General features: G+C 51.6%; 1 protein-coding gene across 3 annotated transcripts in view; it reads right to left on the reverse strand.

Moving 5' to 3' along the window:
- The window catches only part of MTOR (mechanistic target of rapamycin kinase), a 393,475-nt gene that overhangs the window by 86,057 nt on the left and 287,839 nt on the right, over nucleotides 1-19,579 (reverse strand). For 2 of the 3 annotated variants that reach the window (XM_088447807.1, XM_088447806.1), the window contains exons 34-38: nucleotides 19,377-19,509; nucleotides 18,814-18,940; nucleotides 18,619-18,736; nucleotides 18,317-18,511; nucleotides 7,828-7,928 (exon numbers count right to left, since the gene is read on the reverse strand). In XM_088447807.1, the coding sequence (XP_088303933.1) occupies nucleotides 7,828-7,928; nucleotides 18,317-18,511; nucleotides 18,619-18,736; nucleotides 18,814-18,940; nucleotides 19,377-19,509 (674 nt within the window). The remainder of the gene's footprint in view (nucleotides 1-7,827; nucleotides 7,929-18,316; nucleotides 18,512-18,618; nucleotides 18,737-18,813; nucleotides 18,941-19,376; nucleotides 19,510-19,579) is intronic. The other variant, XM_088447808.1, reaches the window with a different exon arrangement.

Raw genomic sequence — 19,579 nt, forward strand, 5'->3', positions numbered from 1 at the left:
AATATTTTGGGCTACAAATGTGGGGACTTGGTTCAGAACCCTTTGGACACCCAACTAATGACTAATAGGGCAAAGTAAATGGTTTTTTTTTTTTTTTTACTTAATTCACCACAAAAAAAGACATGTCATTTTTGGGGTGAAAATGAAAAACTGTTGAAAAATGGATAAAAACAGTAAGGAACCTTGTACTATTCTATATCGATTCCCAGGATCACTGAAGCTTTTTATGGGGTACAGACTGATTTCCCCCAAAATAGAGGTCCTTTTCGCTAGTTTCGCTTTGGAGAACATTCGCCTATCCGCATTTTCGCGTGTTTTACAAATGAATAGGGCGAAAAGCTGGGGCGCGCATGGAGAAAACATTGCAACAAAACAGGCGAATGAGACGAATACAATCCGCTTTTCGCCAGACGGCACTTTTCATGGCTAATTGAATATGGCCCTATATGCGCTCCACTATAAATCGATAAAGTAGTTGCCCAGGTGCCACAATCATTGTATTCGCTGGACCATCACCAGGAAATATCCGTCCTTACAGTTTATTACAACTTTCATCAGGGATTGCAAACAAACCAAAGTCTTACCTGAATGACCCCCTCATGTGCGTACATGTGACATCATCACCACCACACTCTGCCTCCCTGACCTCGTCATTCTATTAATGGTTTGTAGATGCTTTATAGTGATGTGACTATGTGTGGTGCACTAAGAGAAGACTAGCCTCCAGCTATGGCGGCCCTGACACGTGACTGTCAGAGTTCTCAGTGACGTGGTTCGGAAGGCAGAGGCCAATGACACTGTCACACGTGACGCACCAGTTTTGAGTGAAAGGGGTCATGTGTAGGTGTTTAAGTTGTTTGTTATCCCTCCAGAAAGTTGGAATGAGGTGAAACGTCGGATGGCGTGGAAATCATGTGAGGATTGAACCTTAGGAGTGCTGCAAATTGGGTTCTATATCTATGTGAGCTCTGAGCTTCTACAACACAGGGATTGAATACTTATGCAAACAAAATTTTCAATTTTATCTAATACAATATCTAAAGGCAAAAAATGAAGAGCTTAAAAGGCAATACCAATACAGCCTGTAACAATGTGCGCGCCATTTGTTAAACAAACCTGTTGGACTTTTGAGAGGGTCTGAATACTTTTGCAAGCCACAGTGTGTGTGTGTATATATATATATATCATATTTTTGAGGAAACAATTCATTGACAGCTTCAATTATTTTTAATAGTAAAGTTGCACATATACTGTATATTGTGACTGGGTAACCTAACACCACCAGGCGGTCACAATTTCTCCTTCATCCACTGGGGTATAGACGGTGGTATGTTGAGCCTTGCACTTTAAATCTTATTAGTGATAGCTGCTATGTATCAGCGGTGTCTGCACTAAGGATCCAATGTATAGGAGGAGTCAGGAAGCACCAACCTCCCCCCCTCTATTCCTTGAGTGTATAGTACACCTTCGGAAAGCCTTCCAGAATCTCCCGCCGCAACCTTAGCCTCAGGGGTAGGCAGCTGTGATATCTCTCCGGGGCTCAGCGGTGACTGGGAGGCAGCTGTGATATATCTCCGGGGCTCAGCGGTGACTGGGAGGCAGCTGTGATATCTCTCCGGGGCTCAGCGGTGACTGGGAGGCAGCTGTGATATATCTCCGGGGCTCAGCGGTGACTGGGAGGCAGCTGTGATATCTCTCCGGGAATCAGCGGTGACTGGGAGGCAGCTGTGATATCTCTACGGGGCTCAGCGGTGACTGGGAGGCAGCTGTGATATCTCTCCGGGGCTCAGCGGTGACTGGGAGGCAGCTGTGATATATCTCCGGGGCTCAGCGGTGACTGGGAGGCAGCTGTGATATATCTCCGGGGCTCAGCGGTGACTGGGAGGCAGCTGTGATATCTCTCCGGGGCTCAGCGGTGACTGGGAGGCAGCTGTGATATATCTCCGGGGCTCAGCGGTGACTGGGAGGCAGCTGTGATATCTCTCCGGGGCTCAGCGGTGACTGGGAGGCAGCTGTGATATATCTCCGGGGCTCAGCGGTGACTGGGAGGCAGCTGTGATATATCTCCGGGGCTCAGCGGTGACTGGGAGGCAGCTGTGATATATCTCCGGCGCTCAGCGGTGACTGGGAGGCAGCTGTGATATCTCTCCGGGGCTCAGCGGTGACTGGGAGGCAGCTGTGATATCTCTCCGGGGCTCAGCGGTGACTGGGAGGCAGCTGTGATATCTCTCCGAGGCTCAGCGGTGACTGGGAGGCAGCTGTGATATCTCTCCGAGGCTCAGCGGTGACTGGGAGGCAGCTGTGATATATCTCCGGGGCTCAGCGGTGACTGGGAGGCAGCTGTGATATATCTCCGGGGCTCAGCGGTGACTGGGAGGCAGCTGTGATATCTCTCCGGGGCTCAGCGGTGACTGGGAGGCAGCTGTGATATCTCTCCGGGGCTCAGCGGTGACTGGGAGGCAGCTGTGATATATCTCCGGCGCTCAGCGGTGACTGGGAGGCAGCTGTGATATATCTCCGGGGCTCAGCGGTGACTGGGAGGCAGCTGTGATAGCTCTCCGGGGCTCAGCGGTGACTGGGAGGCAGCTGTGATATCTCTCCGGGGCTCAGCGGTGACTGGGAGGCAGCTGTGATATATCTCCGGGGCTCAGCGGTGACTGGGAGGCAGCTGTGATATCTCCGGGGCTCAGCGGTGACTGGGAGGCAGCTGTGATATATCTCAGGGGCTCAGCGGTGACTGGGAGGCAGCTGTGATATATCTCTGGGGCTCAGCGGTGACTGGGAGGCAGCTGTGATATCTCTCCGGGGCTCAGCGGTGACTGGGAGGCAGCTGTGATATCTCTCCGGGGCTCAGCGGTGACTGGGAGGCAGCTGTGATATATCTCCGGCGCTCAGCGGTGACTGGGAGGCAGCTGTGATATATCTCCGGGGCTCAGCGGTGACTGGGAGGCAGCTGTGATATCTCTCCGGGGCTCAGCGGTGACTGGGAGGCAGCTGTGATATCTCTCCGGGGCTCAGCGGTGACTGGGAGGCAGCTGTGATATATCTCCGGGGCTCAGCGGTGACTGGGAGGCAGCTGTGATATATCTCCGGGGCTCAGCGGTGACTGGGAGGCAGCTGTGATATATCTCCGGGGCTCAGCGGTGACTGGGAGGCAGCTGTGATATCTCTCCGGGGCTCAGCGGTGACTGGGAGGCAGCTGTGATATCTCTCCGGGGCTCAGCGGTGACTGGGAGGCAGCTGTGATATATCTCCGGCGCTCAGCGGTGACTGGGAGGCAGCTGTGATATATCTCCGGGGCTCAGCGGTGACTGGGAGGCAGCTGTGATATCTCTCCGGGGCTCAGCGGTGACTGGGAGGCAGCTGTGATATCTCTCCGGGGCTCAGCGGTGACTGGGAGGCAGCTGTGATATATCTCCGGGGCTCAGCGGTGACTGGGAGGCAGCTGTGATATCTCCGGGGCTCAGCGGTGACTGGGAGGCAGCTGTGATATATCTCAGGGGCTCAGCGGTGACTGGGAGGCAGCTGTGATATATCTCTGGGGCTCAGCGGTGACTGGGAGGCAGCTGTGATATCTCTCCGGGGCTCAGCGGTGACTGGGAGGCAGCTGTGATATATCTCCGGGGCTCAGCGGTGACTGGATCAAGTATGTCTACCTTCCCACCATCTATACCTTACTGGGGCCGAGCCACCAATATAATAAGAACATTGTGTCTGTCTGTTCCAAGTTGGCACAAAGATTACTGAACCAATTTTCCAGAACTTGGCAACATTTCGTATTGGAAACTCCTAGAAACAAATAACCTGCACTTTCTTTTAACTCCATCTATCAAAATAAAGCTGGGAAATAGCAAAAACTAAATGTATCGACATTGTGAATGCAAGAGATAAGTGTGGCACCATGTGTGTGGCTGGTAAGGGGTGGGGGGAGAGGGGCTTTGGGCCTGTGGTCACATGAATAGGATAGGCAACATAGCAGTCTGTGCACAGGGCACACAGTGACATTGGTGAGATAGGTGTGGCACCATGTGTGTGGCTGGTAAGGGGTGGGGGGGAGAGGGGCTTTGGGCCAGCGGTCACATGAATAGGATAGGCTACATAGCAGTCTGTGCACAGGGCACACAGTGACATTGGTGAGATAGGTGTGGCACCATGTGTGCGGCTGGTAAGGGGTGGGGGGAGAGGGGCTTTGGGCCTGTGGTCACATGAATGGGATAGGTTACATAGCAGTCTGTTCACAGGGCACACAGTGACATTGGTGAGATAGGTGTGGCACCATGCGTGTGGCTGGTAAGGGGTGGGGGAGAGGGGCTTTGTGCCTGTGGTCACATGAATAGGATAGGCTACATAGCAGTCTGTGCACAGGGCACACAGTGACATTGGTGAGGTAGGTGTGGCACCATGTGTGTGGCTGGTAAGGGGGGGGGGGGGAGGGGGGTTTGGGCCTGCGGTCACATGAATAGGATAGGCTACATAGCAGTCTGTGCACAGGGCACACAGTGACATTGGTGAGATAGGTGTGGTACCATGTGTGTGGCTGGTAAGGGGTGGGGGGAGACGGGCTTTGGGCCTGCGGTCACATGAATAGGATAGGTTACATAGCAGTATGTACACAGGGCACACAGTGATATTGGTGAGATAGGTGTGGCACCATGTGTGTTGGTGGTATGGGGTGGGGGAAGAGGGGCTTTGGGCCTGCGGTCACATGAATATGATAGGTTACATACCAGTCTGTGCACAGGGCACACAGTGACATTGGTGAGATAGGTGTGGCACCATGTGTGTGGCTGGTAAGGGGCGGGGGGAGAGGGGTTTGGGTCCAGCGGTCACATGAATAGGATAGGCTACATAGCAGTCTGTGCACAGGGCACACAGTGACATTGGTGAGATAGGGGTAGAACCAAGTGTGTGGCTGGTAAGGGGTGGGGGGAGAGGGGCTTTGGGCCTGTGGTCACATGAATAGGATAGGTTACATAGCAGTCTGTGCACAGGGCACACAGTGACATTGGTGAGATAGGTATGGTACCATGTGTGTGGCTGGTAAGGGGTGGGGGGAGACGGGCTTTGGGCCTGCGGTCACATGAATAGGATAGGTTACATAGCAGTCTGTGCACAGGGCACACAGTGACATTGGTGAGATAGGTGTGGCACCATGTGTGTGGCTGGTAAGGGGTGGGGGGAGAGGGGCTTTGGGCCTGTGGTCACATGAATAGGATAGGCAACATAGCAGTCTGTGCACAGGGCACACAGTGACATTGGTGAGATAGGTGTGGCACCATGTGTGTGGCTGGTAAGGGGTGGGGGGGAGAGGGGCTTTGGGCCAGCGGTCACATGAATAGGATAGGCTACATAGCAGTCTGTGCACAGGGCACACAGTGACATTGGTGAGATAGGTGTGGCACCATGTGTGCGGCTGGTAAGGGGTGGGGGGAGAGGGGCTTTGGGCCTGTGGTCACATGAATGGGATAGGTTACATAGCAGTCTGTTCACAGGGCACACAGTGACATTGGTGAGATAGGTGTGGCACCATGCGTGTGGCTGGTAAGGGGTGGGGGAGAGGGGCTTTGTGCCTGTGGTCACATGAATAGGATAGGCTACATAGCAGTCTGTGCACAGGGCACACAGTGACATTGGTGAGGTAGGTGTGGCACCATGTGTGTGGCTGGTAAGGGGGGGGGGGAGGGGGGTTTGGGCCTGCGGTCACATGAATAGGATAGGCTACATAGCAGTCTGTGCACAGGGCACACAGTGACATTGGTGAGATAGGTGTGGTACCATGTGTGTGGCTGGTAAGGGGTGGGGGGAGACGGGCTTTGGGCCTGCGGTCACATGAATAGGATAGGTTACATAGCAGTATGTACACAGGGCACACAGTGATATTGGTGAGATAGGTGTGGCACCATGTGTGTGGCTGGTAACGGATGGGGGAAGAGGGGCTTTGGGCCTGCGGTCACATGAATATGATAGGTTACATACCAGTCTGTGCACAGGGCACACAGTGACATTGGTGAGATAGGTGTGGCACCATGTGTGTGGCTGGTAAGGGGCGGGGGGAGAGGGGTTTGGGTCCAGCGGTCACATGAATAGGATAGGCTACATAGCAGTCTGTGCACAGGGCACACAGTGACATTGGTGAGATAGGGGTAGAACCAAGTGTGTGGCTGGTAAGGGGTGGGGGGAGAGGGGCTTTGGGCCTGTGGTCACATGAATAGGATAGGTTACATAGCAGTCTGTGCACAGGGCACACAGTGACATTGGTGAGATAGGTGTGGCACCATGTGTGTGGCTGGTAAGGGGTGGGGGGAGAGGGGCTTTGGGTCCGCGGTCACATGATTAGGATAGGTTACATAGCAGTCTGTGCACAGGGCACACAGTGACATTGGTGAGATAGGTATGGTACCATGTGTGTGGCTGGTAAGGGGTGGGGGGAGAGGGGCTTTGGGCCTGTGGTCACATGAATAGGCTAGGCTACATAGCAGTCTGTGCACAAGGCACACAGTGACATTGGTGTGATAGGTGTGGTACCATGTGTGTGGCTGGTAAGGGGTGCGGGGAGAGAGGCTTTGGGCCTGTGGTCACATGAATAGGATAGGTTACATAGCAGTCTGTGCACAGGGCACACAGTGACATTGGTGAGATAGGTGTGGTACCATGTGTGTGGCTGGTAAGGGGTGGGGGGAGACGGGCTTTGGGCCTGCGGTCACATGAATAGGATAGGTTACATAGCAGTCTGTGCACAGGGCACACAGTGACATTGGTGAGATAGGTGTGGTACCATGTGTGTGGCTGGTAAGGGGTGGGGGGAGACGGGCTTTGGGCCTGCGGTCACATGAATAGGATAGGTTACATAGCAGTCTGTGCACAGGGCACACAGTGACATTGGTGAGATAGGTGTGGTACCATGTGTGTGGCTGGTAAGGGGTGGGGGGAGAGGGGCTTTGGGTCCGCGGTCACATGATTAGGATAGGTTACATAGCAGTCTGTGCACAGGGCACACAGTGACATTGGTGAGATAGGTGTGGTACCATGTGTGTGGCTGGTAAGGGGTGGGGGGAGACGGGCTTTGGGCCTGCGGTCACATGAATAGGATAGGTTACATAGCAGTCTGTGCACAGGGCACACAGTGACATTGGTGAGATAGGTGTGGTACCATGTGTGTGGCTGGTAAGGGGTGGGGGGAGACGGGCTTTGGGCCTGCGGTCACATGAATAGGAGAGGTTACATAGCAGTCTGTGCACAGGGCACACAGTGACATTGGTGAGATAGGTGTGGTACCATGTGTGTGGCTGGTAAGGGGTGGGGGGAGAGGGGCTTTGGGTCCGCGGTCACATGATTAGGATAGGTTACATAGCAGTCTGTGCACAGGGCACACGGGGGAAGATGTATTATAGCGGCGTGCATCGTGCCACAATAACTTTTTACCGAGGTGAAGCAGAACCGATGTGTAATACCATAGCATCTGCCGGTGTGGTGCAGTGAAAACTCCCCCCTCCGACGATCCCTGCCAGAGCCCACCTCCCGGTAAATATAGTTTAATGACAATTATTTTTAAAAACAAAAAGGAAATGTTTATATTGGTATACTTACATAAATAGCTAGTGGGCATCAGGCTGGTACAGTAACATTTTCCATGTAAAAGTAGAAAAACAAACTTCTTACGACGAGACAGGAATCTGTGTCCGTTTCCCAATCTGGCCCAGCACAGAGATGCCCCCAGCGTGTCTCATATCCTCCGTCTTATCCAGGAAATGGCTGGGGCCTTACCTGCCAGCCTCTCGTCTCCTGGGCATAACAAGACCCTGCGCAATAGGCAGCATGGTGACTTACCGCAAGGTGTCCTGCAGGTTGTTTCCTCGAGAGAGAGAGATGGAGCGGAAGAATCCCTGCACAGCCGGCACGGTGTATTGTAGAAGGGTGTGAGAGATGTCCTGTATACAAAACAGAGCTTTGATCAGACAGCGGAATGCGGCATGTACAGGGCTACGTACGCCAATATGCGGAAACCACAAGTCATAACAGAGAAATAAGTTACTGAAACACCCCCCCCTTACTTTCTATGGCTCATAGACCTGGGGGTCTTCCCTAAGCCAGCCATACATTCGCCATGCTGTGAGATGCACCAGTAATCAGTGCACGCTGGGCTGTGATCGCTCCTATACTGGTGCCATTATCCATAAGAGAACCCGTGGGCAGCAGTGACAGTGTCTGTGTACGAGTCTATCCATCACTAGGCTGCCTAGATCAGGGCCGGCCAAAAGGTCCATCGCAATCTACCGGTAGCTGCAGTAACTGGGAACGTTGGTCTCTGAAGCGATCAGAGAGACTAAAAAAGCCTGATCAATGCATAGGCCAGCATTCCCAGCAGGGCTGTGCGCACTGCGCAGATGACATCATGGTGTCACCTGCGTCACCTGACATGTGAGGAGCCTGCGCGCCTGCTGGATATAGTTAGATCCAGTCAGCAGCAGGCACAGGCAGCGTCTACGCCGGAGTGAAGGTGGAGCGCTGACCAACGTGAAGACAGGTAAGTACTGCACAGGGGAGGAGGCACTCAGCACAAGGGGCATTACCGGGGGCACTGCATAATGGGCATTACCGGGGGCACTGCATGAGGGACATTACCGGGGGCTCAGCACAAGGGGCATGACCGGGGGCACTGCATGAGGGACATTACCGGGGGCTCAGCACAAGGGGCATGACCGGGGGCACTGTATATGGGGCACTACTGGGGCATTGCATAAGGGGCTCTAATACAGGTGGCACTGCATAATGAGCTCTAATACAGGGGGCACTGCATAATGGGCTCTTATACAGGGGACACTGCATAAGGGGCTCTAATACAGGAGGCACTGCATCATGGGCTCTAATACAGGGGGCACTGCATAAAGGGCCCTAATACAGGAGGCACTGCATAATGGGCTCTTATACAGGGGACACTGCATAATGGGCTGTAATACAGGAGGCACTGCATAATGAGCTCTAATACAGGGGGCACTGCATAATGGGCTGTAATACAGGGGGCACTGAACAATGGGCTCTAATACAGGGGGCACTGCATCATGGGCTCTAATACAGGGGGCACTGCATAAAGGGCCCTAATACAGGAGGCACTGCATAATGGGCTCTTATACAGGGGACACTGCATAATGGGCTGTAATACAGGAGGCACTGCATAATGAGCTCTAATACAGGAGGCACTGCATAATGAGCTCTAATACAGGGGGCACTGCATAATGGGCTCTAATACAGGGGGCACTGAACAATGGGCTCTAATACAGGGGGCACTGCATAATGGGCTGTAATACAGGGGGCACTGAACAATGGGCTCTAATACAGGGGGCAATGCATAATGGGCTGTAATACAGGGGGCACTGAACAATGGGCTCTAATACAGGGGGCACTGCATAATGGGCTCTAATACAGGGGGCACTGCATAATGGGCTCTTATACAGGGGTCAATGCATAATGGGCTGTAATACAGGGGGCACTGCATAATGAGCTCTAATACAGGGGGCACTGCATAATGGGCTCTTATACAGGGGTCAATGCATAATGGGCTGTAATACAGGGGGCACTGCATAATGGGCTGTAATACAGGGGGCACTGCATAATGGGCTCTAATACAGGGGGCACTGCATAATGGGCTCTAATACAGGGGGCACTGCATAATGAGCTCTAATACAGGGGGCACTGCATAATGAGCTCTAATACAGGGGGCACTGCATAATGGGCTCTTATACAGGGGACAATGCATAATGGGCTGTAATACAGGGGACAATGCATAATGGGCTGTAATAAAGGGGGCACTGCATGATGGGCTCTTATACAGGAGGCACTGCATGATGGGCTGTAATACAGGGGGCACTGCATAATGGGCTGTAATACAGGGGGCACTGCATAATGGGCACTAATACAGGGGGCACTGCATAATGGGCTCTAATACAGGGGGCACTGCATAATGGGCTCTAATACAGGAGGCACTGCATAATGGGCTCTAGTACAGGATGCACTGCATAATGGGCTCTTGTACAGGAGGCACTGCATAATGGGCTCTGATACAGGAGGCACTGCATAATGGGCTCTGATACAGGAGGCACTGCATAATGGGCTCTGATACAGGAGGCACTGCATAATGGGCTCTGATACAGGAGGCACCGCATAAATGGCTCTAATACAGGAGGCACCGCATAAATGGCTCTAATACAGGGGGCACTGCATAATGGGCTCTAATACAGGGGGCACTGCATAAGGGACACTACAACTGGGGGTATTGCATAAGGGGCTCTAATACAGGGGGCACTGCATAAGGGACACTACAACTGGGGGTATTGCATAAGGGGCTCTAATACAGGGGGCACTGCATAAGGGACAATACAACTGGGGGTATTGCATAAGGGGCACTATTGTCGGCATTATGTATAAAGGGCACTACTGTTGGCATTGTGTATAAGGTGCACTATTGTGGGCATTGTGTATAAGGGGCACTACTGTGTGCACTGTGTATAAGGGGCACTACTATGTGCATTGTGTATAAGGGGCACTACTGTGGGCATTGTGTATAAGGGGCACTACGGTGGGCATTGTGTATAAGGGGCACTACTGTGGGCATTGTGTATAAGGGGCACTACTGTGGGCATTGTGTATAAGGGGCACTACTGTGGGCATTGTGTATAAGGGGCACTACTGTGGGCATTGTGTATAAGGGGCACTACTGTGGGCATTGTGTATAAGGGGCACTACTGTGGGCATTATGTATAAGGGGCACTACTGTGGGCATTATGTATAAGGGGCACTACTGTGGGCATTATGTATAAGGGGCACTACTGTGGGCATTATGTATAAGGGGCACTACTGTGGGCATTGTGTATAAGGGACACTACTGTGGGCATTGTGTATAAGGGGCACTACTGTGGGCATTGTGTATAAGGGGCACTACTGTGGGCATTATGTATAAGGGGCACTACTGTTGGCATTATGTATAAGGGGCACTACTGTGGGCATTATGTATAAGGGGCACTACTGTGGGCATTATGTATAAGGGGCACTACTGTGGGCATTATGTATAAGGGGCACTACTGTGGGCATTATGTATAAGGGGCACTACTGTGGTCATTATGTATAAGGGGCACTACTGTGGGCATTATGTATAAGGGGCACTACTGTGGGCATTATGTATAAGGGGCACTACTATGTGGTGTAATGTGAATAAGATTGTGCTGCTATGTGGAGTAATTTGAGTTGGGGGTACTATGTGTGATTTTGGCTGGACAGACCCCACTTTTTTGCATACCCCACCCCCTATTTTGAGCTCGGTAAATCACGAAAGGATTTTGTTTTGAGAGTAGGTCACAAAAGTCCGGCCACCCCTGGCAAACATTGCTTCAGCTCACTGTGCAGACTGGAATGGGATTGAAATGCCGGCAGCTGTTTAGCCGCTGGTTCAAATCCCGACAGCAGGAAATCCTGACAGCGTGAGCCTGACAGCAGGAAATCCTGACAGCGTGAGCCTGACAGCAGGAAATCCTGACAGCGTGAGCCTGACAGCAGGAAATCCTGACAGCGTGAGCCTGACAGCAGGAAATCCTGACAGCGGCAGGTAAGTGACCTAACCCACCCCTCTCCCCCCTAACCTTCCCTTAGGGGTGCCTAACTCTAAATTCCCGAGGTGATGCCTAACCCTAACCTCCCCCCGGGGGTACCTAACCCCCTTACAGCTCCCTAAACGTAACCCTCCTGGGAGGGGGCTGATGACGGGTGGAGGTGCCCGACCCTAACCCCCCCAAAAAACCTAACGCTAACCCCACTAACTGCGCTAAATCTAACCCTCCCGCGTCGTGCTGGATTCCGGCGTCGGGACTATTATCGGCGTTGGTATTTCGACGCCTATCATAAATCCTTTGCCGGCATGCTGTGGCGATGCAGGCAGGTGCACAGATCTGCGGGTTGGGGCACCAGGAGAGCCGGCTGCCAGTACTGAGACTATGGCAGCTGCACAGGGGGAGAGTATAAACACTTCCGGCTGCAGGAGGGGGAACAATCACTGTGTGTGCTGGGGCCTCGGGGGAGTAGCTCACAGTACCGCCAGCACTGAAAAAATAAGAGTTATGGTATAACATACCTTTGTTAACTCTTTCTTCGAGGTACTTAGGGTCCACAGGAATTACCTTGGGGTATGTGGTTGGAGTGATCCAGGCACCAGTTACAGGCTTTAGCTCCCAGGAGGCACTGGGTCCTCCTCCAAATATACCCCGCCCCTGGCTACAGGCAGTCAGTTTGTAACCAAGCCCAAGGCAGGAGAAGGAAAGAGGAGAAGGAAGGACAATTGTACCTCAGAAACACTCTAAGTAGAGGGAGTCATTGAAATACAAAAGGAAAAGATTACCCAATAACACCAGTTTTGTTAGGGTGGGTGCCCTGTGGACCCTATGGATCTCGAAGAAAGAGAGCTAACAAAGGCATGTTATACTTTAACGCTTATTTTCTTCTTCGGGGTACATAGGGTCTACAAGAATTACCTTGGGGATGTCCCAAAGCAGTTCTCTTAAGGGTGGGGACGCTCCTGTTTAGAAGAAAGGAAAATCCGACGCCCAAAGGTTCCTCAGAGGCAAATGTATCAAATACATAACATTTGAGAAAAGTGTGGATGGAAGACCACGTGGCTGCCTTGCACCATTGTTCAGGAGAGGCACCACGACTAAACGCCCACGATGGTCTCACGGATCGAGTAGAATGTGCTCACACTGTGTTTGGAAGAGAGAGATCAGCTTGTGTGTAAGCTTGAGAAATCGTCATACGAAGCCATCTAGCCAGAGCCTCGCTTATGACAGCCATACCACACAAAAAGAGAATCTGATTTCCTAACAGAGTGGGAGCCACGTAGATACGTAGGGCGCGTACAATACCCAGAGAAGCTTCACCTACAGAGAAACCTGAAGACTGGAACTACAATTTCTTAATTTACATGAGAGTGGGATACAACCTTAGGAAGGCAGTCTGCCCTGGTACGAAGAACAGCTCTACCCTGATGAAAAATCAAAAAGGGAGAGCGACAAGAAAGGGCTCCAAATCAGAGACCCTGCAGGCAGAGGAGATAGCAAGAAAAAAAAACTGTCTTCGCTGTCAACCACTTAAGGTCTACTGATTTCAGGGGTTCGAAAGGGGGAGCCTGCAGAGCCAAAGACAAATCCCACTGAGCTACCGGAGGGACAAAGGGAGGCTGAACCCTCAGAACACCCTGAAAAAATTTCCTAACATCAGGCAGCAGGGAATCCTTCGTTGAAACCAAACTGAGAGTGCAGATACCTGAACCATCAGGGTGGGCAGGCGGAGATCCCGGTCTAACCCAGCCTAGAGAAACACCAGCACTTGGGGGACCCTAAAAACTTCAGGATCATATTTTCTATACATCAGCAATCTGAGTAAATGACTATAGGCCCCCATACATCAGCAATCTGAGGCAATGACTATAGGCCCCAATACATCAGCAATCTGAGGCAATGACTATAGGCCCCAATACATCAGCAATCTGAGGCAATGACTATAGGCCCCAATACATCAGCAATCTGAGGCAATGACTATAGGCCCCCATACATCAGCAATCTGAGGCAATGACTATAGGGCCCCATACATCAGCAATCTGAGGCAATGACTATAGGCCCCAATACATCAGCAATCTGAGGCAATGACTATAAGCCCCCATACATCAGCAATCTGAGGCAATGACTATAAGTCCCCATACATCAGCAATCTGAGGCAATGACTATAGGCCCCCATACCTCAGCAATCTGAGGCAATGACTATAGGGCCCCATACATCAGCAATCTGAGGCAATGACTATGGGGCCCCATACATCAGCAATCTGAGGCAATGACTATAGGCCCCCATACATCAGCAATCTGAGGCAATGACTATAGGCCCCATACATCAGCAATCTGAGGCAATGACTATAGGCCCCCATACATCAGCAATCTGAGGCAATGACTATAGGCCACCATACATCAGCAATCTGAGGCAATGACTATAGGCCCCATACATCAGCAATCTGAGGCAATGACTATAGGTCCCCATACATAAACAATCTGAGGCAATGACTATAGGCCCCCATACATCAGCAATCTGAGGCAATGACTATAGGCCTCCATACATCAACAATCTGAGGCAATGACTATAGGCCCCCATACATCAGCAATCAGAAAACTACATTTGAACAATTTGAAGATATATTGCCCGATCTTAGGATTTCCCAATCTAGAAATCTGCGCCCATACATTACAGATCTTTTTCAGTGATTTGCAGATTGATTGCAGCAAACACAGATCTGCCAATCTTGAAAGGCTCCACCATTTTACTAGTAACGGTCTGCAAATCTGCTGATCATGTCCATACACTAGCAATCTACAGCCCCAATCCATCTGTGACATCCAACATGTTGGACAATCTGATTTAACAATTCTAATCACTTTTTGGTTGCAATCTGTGACCCCCCATACATCGCAGGTTTTTATACACAATCATCTGAAAATTGCAGAATTGCCACAATCCATTGCTGATGTATGGGGGCCTTTACAGATGGTGTAATGGTTAGTATTATTGCCTCACAGCACTGAGGTTGTGGGTTCTATTACCACCACGGCCCTACCTGTGCGGAGTTTGTATATTCTCCCTGTGCTTGCGTGGGTTTCCACCGGGTACTCCGGTTTCCTCCCACACTCCAAAAATATACTGGTAGGTTAATTGGCTCCCAACAAAATTAACCCTAGTGTGTATGTGTGTGAGCATGTGATAGGGAATATAGAGTGTAACCCTAGTGTGTATGTGTGTGAGCATGTGATAGGGAATATAGAGTGTAACCCTAGTGTGTATGTGTGTGAGCATGTGATAGGGAATATAGAGTGTAAGCTCCACTGGTGCAGGGACTGATGTGAGTGGCCAACTATTCTCTGTACAGCGCTGCGGAATATGTGTGCGCTATATAAATAACTGGTAATAAATAAATAAAAAATAAAGGCAACAATGTAATGTGACCACCTTCACAAATATCTAGTAAATGTGAAGTAGTTATATAACTGACAGTTTTTTCAGAAACATAAAGACAGCAAAACTTAATGCATTTATAGTAAGCAATATATCTGCAATAGGCTCTTAATCAAGTACAAAAAGCACAATCAGCTTAGTAGGATTTTAAGCTCTGTATAACGTGGCCACCCAAGGAGAGGTATACATGGCCATGATCTGGAAAAAGAAGCCGAAGGGGGTTCCTGCCCAGGAGCTGGTAGGCTGGACTAATGTGGTGACTCCTTGTAACAGTGACCACATCATCTATTCTGTATGAAATCCTGAGGGGACCACCCGCCCGACAGGCCATACATGACACCAGCACAGGGGACCACCCGCCCGACAGGCCATACATGACACCAGCACAGGGGACCACCCGCCCGAGAGGCCATACATGACACCAGCACAGGGGACCACCCGCCCAACAGGCCATACATGACACCAGCACAGGGGACCACCCGCCCGACAGGCCATACATGACACCAGCACAGGGGACCACCCGTCCGACAGGCCATACATGACACCAGGCACAGGGGACCACCCGCCCGACAGGCCATACATGACACCAGCACAGGGGACCACCCGTCCGACAGGCCATACATGACACCAGCACAGGGGACCACCCGCCCGACAGGCCATACATGACACCAGCACAGGGGCCCACGAGCCCGGCAGGCCATACATGACACCAGCACAGGGGCCCACGAGCCCGACAGGCCATACATGACACCAGCACAGGGGACCACCCGTCCGACAGGCCATACATGACACCAGCACAGGGGACCACCCGTCCGACGGGCCATACATGACACCAGCACAGGGGACCACCCGTCCGACAGGCCAAACATGACACCAGCACAGGGGACCACCCGCCCGACAGGTCATACATGACACCATCACAGGGGACCACCCGCCCGACAGGCCATACATGACACCAGCACAGGGGACCACCCGCCCGACAGGCCATACATGACACCAGGCACAGGGGACCACCCGCCCGACAGGGCATACATGACACCAGCACAGGGGACCACCCGCCCGACAGGCCATACATGACACCAGCACAGGGGACCACCCGCCCGACAGGCCATACATGACACCAGCACAGGGGACCACCCGCCCGACAGGCCATACATGACACCAGCACACAAGTACACACATATATATATATATATATATATGCAATAAGCTCTTCGTCAACTACGAACAGCACACAAGGCTGAGTAGGGTATGGAGCCATCCAAGGAGAGGCATACAGGGAGACAGACCCAACCTCCTGAGAGCTGCAGCCACAGAGAGCACCTGAGAGTAGTCTCTGGCCGTCTCATGTAACAGGGAGGACGCTAGAAGCAAGCCAGACGGAGGAAACCTTGTCTCTGGACCAGCGTCTGTGTTGGGTTAGGGGCCGCCGGGGAGAGCGTACCTCCCCTAGGCTGTATGGATCCACCGGGCTCACTGATTTATACATGGCCGCTGCCATTATCATCCCCGGCTGTCAGGAGAATCTCATGTCCCGGTGGTCTAGTTGCGGAAGCGATTTACCTGGATCCTTACAACAGCGGCCTCTGGCAGGTCTCCACCGCCGAAGGTACAGACTGCCACGTGGGGAGCCACCTTACCTGCATCCCCGATGTCTCCGGCTGCAGTCCTGGGCTCAGCGCACACTCCACTGATGCCCGCCAAAATCACCAGTTCCCTCACTGGTATTGCGGCGCCAACAGGGGTAGACGGAGCAGCAGCACGGGCGTCAATCCGGGCGCCAAGTGCTGCTTACTCATAAGGAAAGGTGAGAAAAAAATAAACTGGAAGCAGACTCCTGTGCACCAAACAAAAAACTGAATGCATGTAGCCGGGGCGGGGTCTATATGGAGGAGTACCCAGTGCATCCTGGGAGATAAAGCTTGTAACTGTTTGGTGCCTGGAATACTCCAACCACATACCCCAAGGTAATTCCTGAGGACCCTATGTACCCCGAAGAAGAAAGTTAAACTAGGGTTATTACAGCAGGAAAAGAAATGATTGTAGAAATGTTTAAATAAAATGTATTATGTATTTCTAAAATATATGTGCAGCACAGAGCCGGGCAAGCAGACAGCGAGCTGCAGTACTGCGGTGTGTGAAGCCGGATGCTGTGCACAGACGCAGATGGTTATATTTAAAATGATAAGGATTTAAAGGTATTAATTGTGTTTAAAGCTGTTAAAACTGCACTTGCCTCATCCCTGGTGGTCTAGGGGGATCTAGAGTGAGCTGCTGGTTTCCCCAGCCCGCCTCTCAGGGAAAAGGAATGTCCTCCCATGCAGCAGAGGGTATGAGCAGGGAGAGCTGGCCAGCACAGCCAGGTATTTGTTTCACTGGAGCTCCAAAGAGCTCACACTCTGTGGCCAGGAGACTGCTGCGTGGGGATCTGGTCTCCCTGCCTCAGGAGCCCAAATTTGTCCACAGAAGGTGATACGGTCCTCCAGTAGGATCCTGAAAGTAAAGTATTGGAGGTCATCACCCCCTCTCCAGACTTGCCGGCACCTGGGCTGTGGATTACCTCTCCAGGTGGTCTCAGGCACAGCAGAGTGACGCATCCCCACAATGGTAAATGTGTCTATGCACAGAACATGCACTTAGCTTGATTGGTAAAGGGTACCAGAACAAGCCTTAACCATGTGGTATTGTTTGTTAGGACTGTATAAAAAGAGGGCCTGGCTGAGTATATCCCTCTGAATACCAGAGAGGAATGTACTTCTGAAGAACAACTTGTTTGCTGTGCATTGCCCCAAGCACCATTAGCAAAAGAACATGTCATTATCAAGACATCTGAGCCATAAACATATCGCCTTAAGACGTCTGCATCTGCCTGTATCCTGTGACTGCCAGAGGAGCGGTACTCCATTCTCTGACTCTTCTCATTCAGTGCCTTCTGCCAGCTACAGACTGGTCCATAGTGGGAATTAGCCAACACTACACAGGAAGTGTTGCAGCACCGTGCGCCGCATACCCATAAGTAGGCGGTTCCAGGTGCCAATGGTAGGAGCCCAGGAGAAGTGGTTTCAGGTGCCAGTGTAGGAGCCTGGCTGGAACAAGCAGGTCTATGTGCCAGTATAGCAGCCTGTTGGTGGCAGCAAGTTATCCGACCACTATGCAGTGGGTGGAGTTAGTAACAGGCAGTGCCAGGGAATCCCTAGGAGTGGGGTGAAGTAAGCCAGCTCAGGTTACTCAAGGATGTGATCATCTGGTCACATAGCCCCAAGTACCCCCAGGCATCTCATACCTCGGGTGCCTTCTTTTGTACAGGAGAGGGCACAGGACTGTTCTCCGGGCTATCTCCTTCACTCTCACTCTCGCTGCCCTCAGTGTTGGCGCTGGCATTGCTTGGATGGCGGACCTTCTTCTCCTCCCGTGGATGGTTTTGATGCTTGAAATGTAGCACAGCCTCAAAGTTCATGACAGCCCAGGCGTGCCAGGCCTGCACGGAAGACAACACCGTTAACAAATCAGCAACACGTTGACACTTACTTGGTGATCTTTTCAGAAGATTCAGTTGAGGCAAGGCCTGAAGAAACCCTCTCTCACCTTGTACCAGTTATGGTCATGCTCTGTTGCAGCATTGTAATATTCCAGCACGTTGGGGATTGTACACTCATTAATGCCTTGCAAATTCAGCTGCCATTCACCGAGCTTCAGAAAACACCTACAAGAGAATGTGGAGATTAGGTCTGACGTTATAGAGCATACAATCCTGGCCAAAGGAGGCGACAATAGGCTGACCTGGCCATCAGTTTCTGCAGCTCCTGCTTACGCTGTGGGTCATCTGCTAGGTGCTGCGCCTGGAGCTGGACGTTGCTCACAAACTTCTGCATATGCTGGAACGCCTCAATCTGTGTCGCACGAGGGGCATGTTGGAAGAAGAGACAGGAAGAGAAATTCAAATGGACAAAGAAGAAAATAAAGGACTGGGGTAGTACCCAAAGGTTGAAGGGGTGAAAAATTATAGAAGGAGCAGAAAGTTGTGAAAGTATTACATGGGAAATGGAGGCTGCGCAATGTATGACATGCGCATAAGTAATTTCACCATATCAGGACCATTTACAAGCTTTTCAGGTATCTATATCTTAAGGATTGTTACAGATTTCATTATCTTTATCATGCAACAGAACAGAACCCAGAAACAGTTCCGTCCCTTCATCTACCCCTGTATCTGCTTTTCTGGTTGCACGCAAAGTCCCGACAGCTAAAGGAAACAGGATCTTCAGGAGCTTCAGAGTCACTTTCAGCCGGTGTGTTCTCAGCTTTGCACAACGTACGTACACAGCACAGATGCACAATTAGTACCTTTCGCGTACTCTTCCACATGTACTTCATGTAGGCATAGGTAACTTGGGGGTGCGCAGTAGGTAAGGGCTGGTCACTCTCCAATGCTGGGTCCACGCCCAGTAACATCACCAATGTCTTGTGAGAGAGAGCCTGTGGAGGAGAGCGAGAATACACTCTTATGCCCTGTAATGTAACACACAAGGCTTGTTTCACTCAATCT

Source organism: Taudactylus pleione, unplaced genomic scaffold, assembly GCF_031769625.1.
Source record: "Taudactylus pleione unplaced genomic scaffold, aTauple2 ptg000441l, whole genome shotgun sequence".
Lineage (NCBI taxonomy): Eukaryota > Metazoa > Chordata > Amphibia > Anura > Myobatrachidae > Taudactylus > Taudactylus pleione.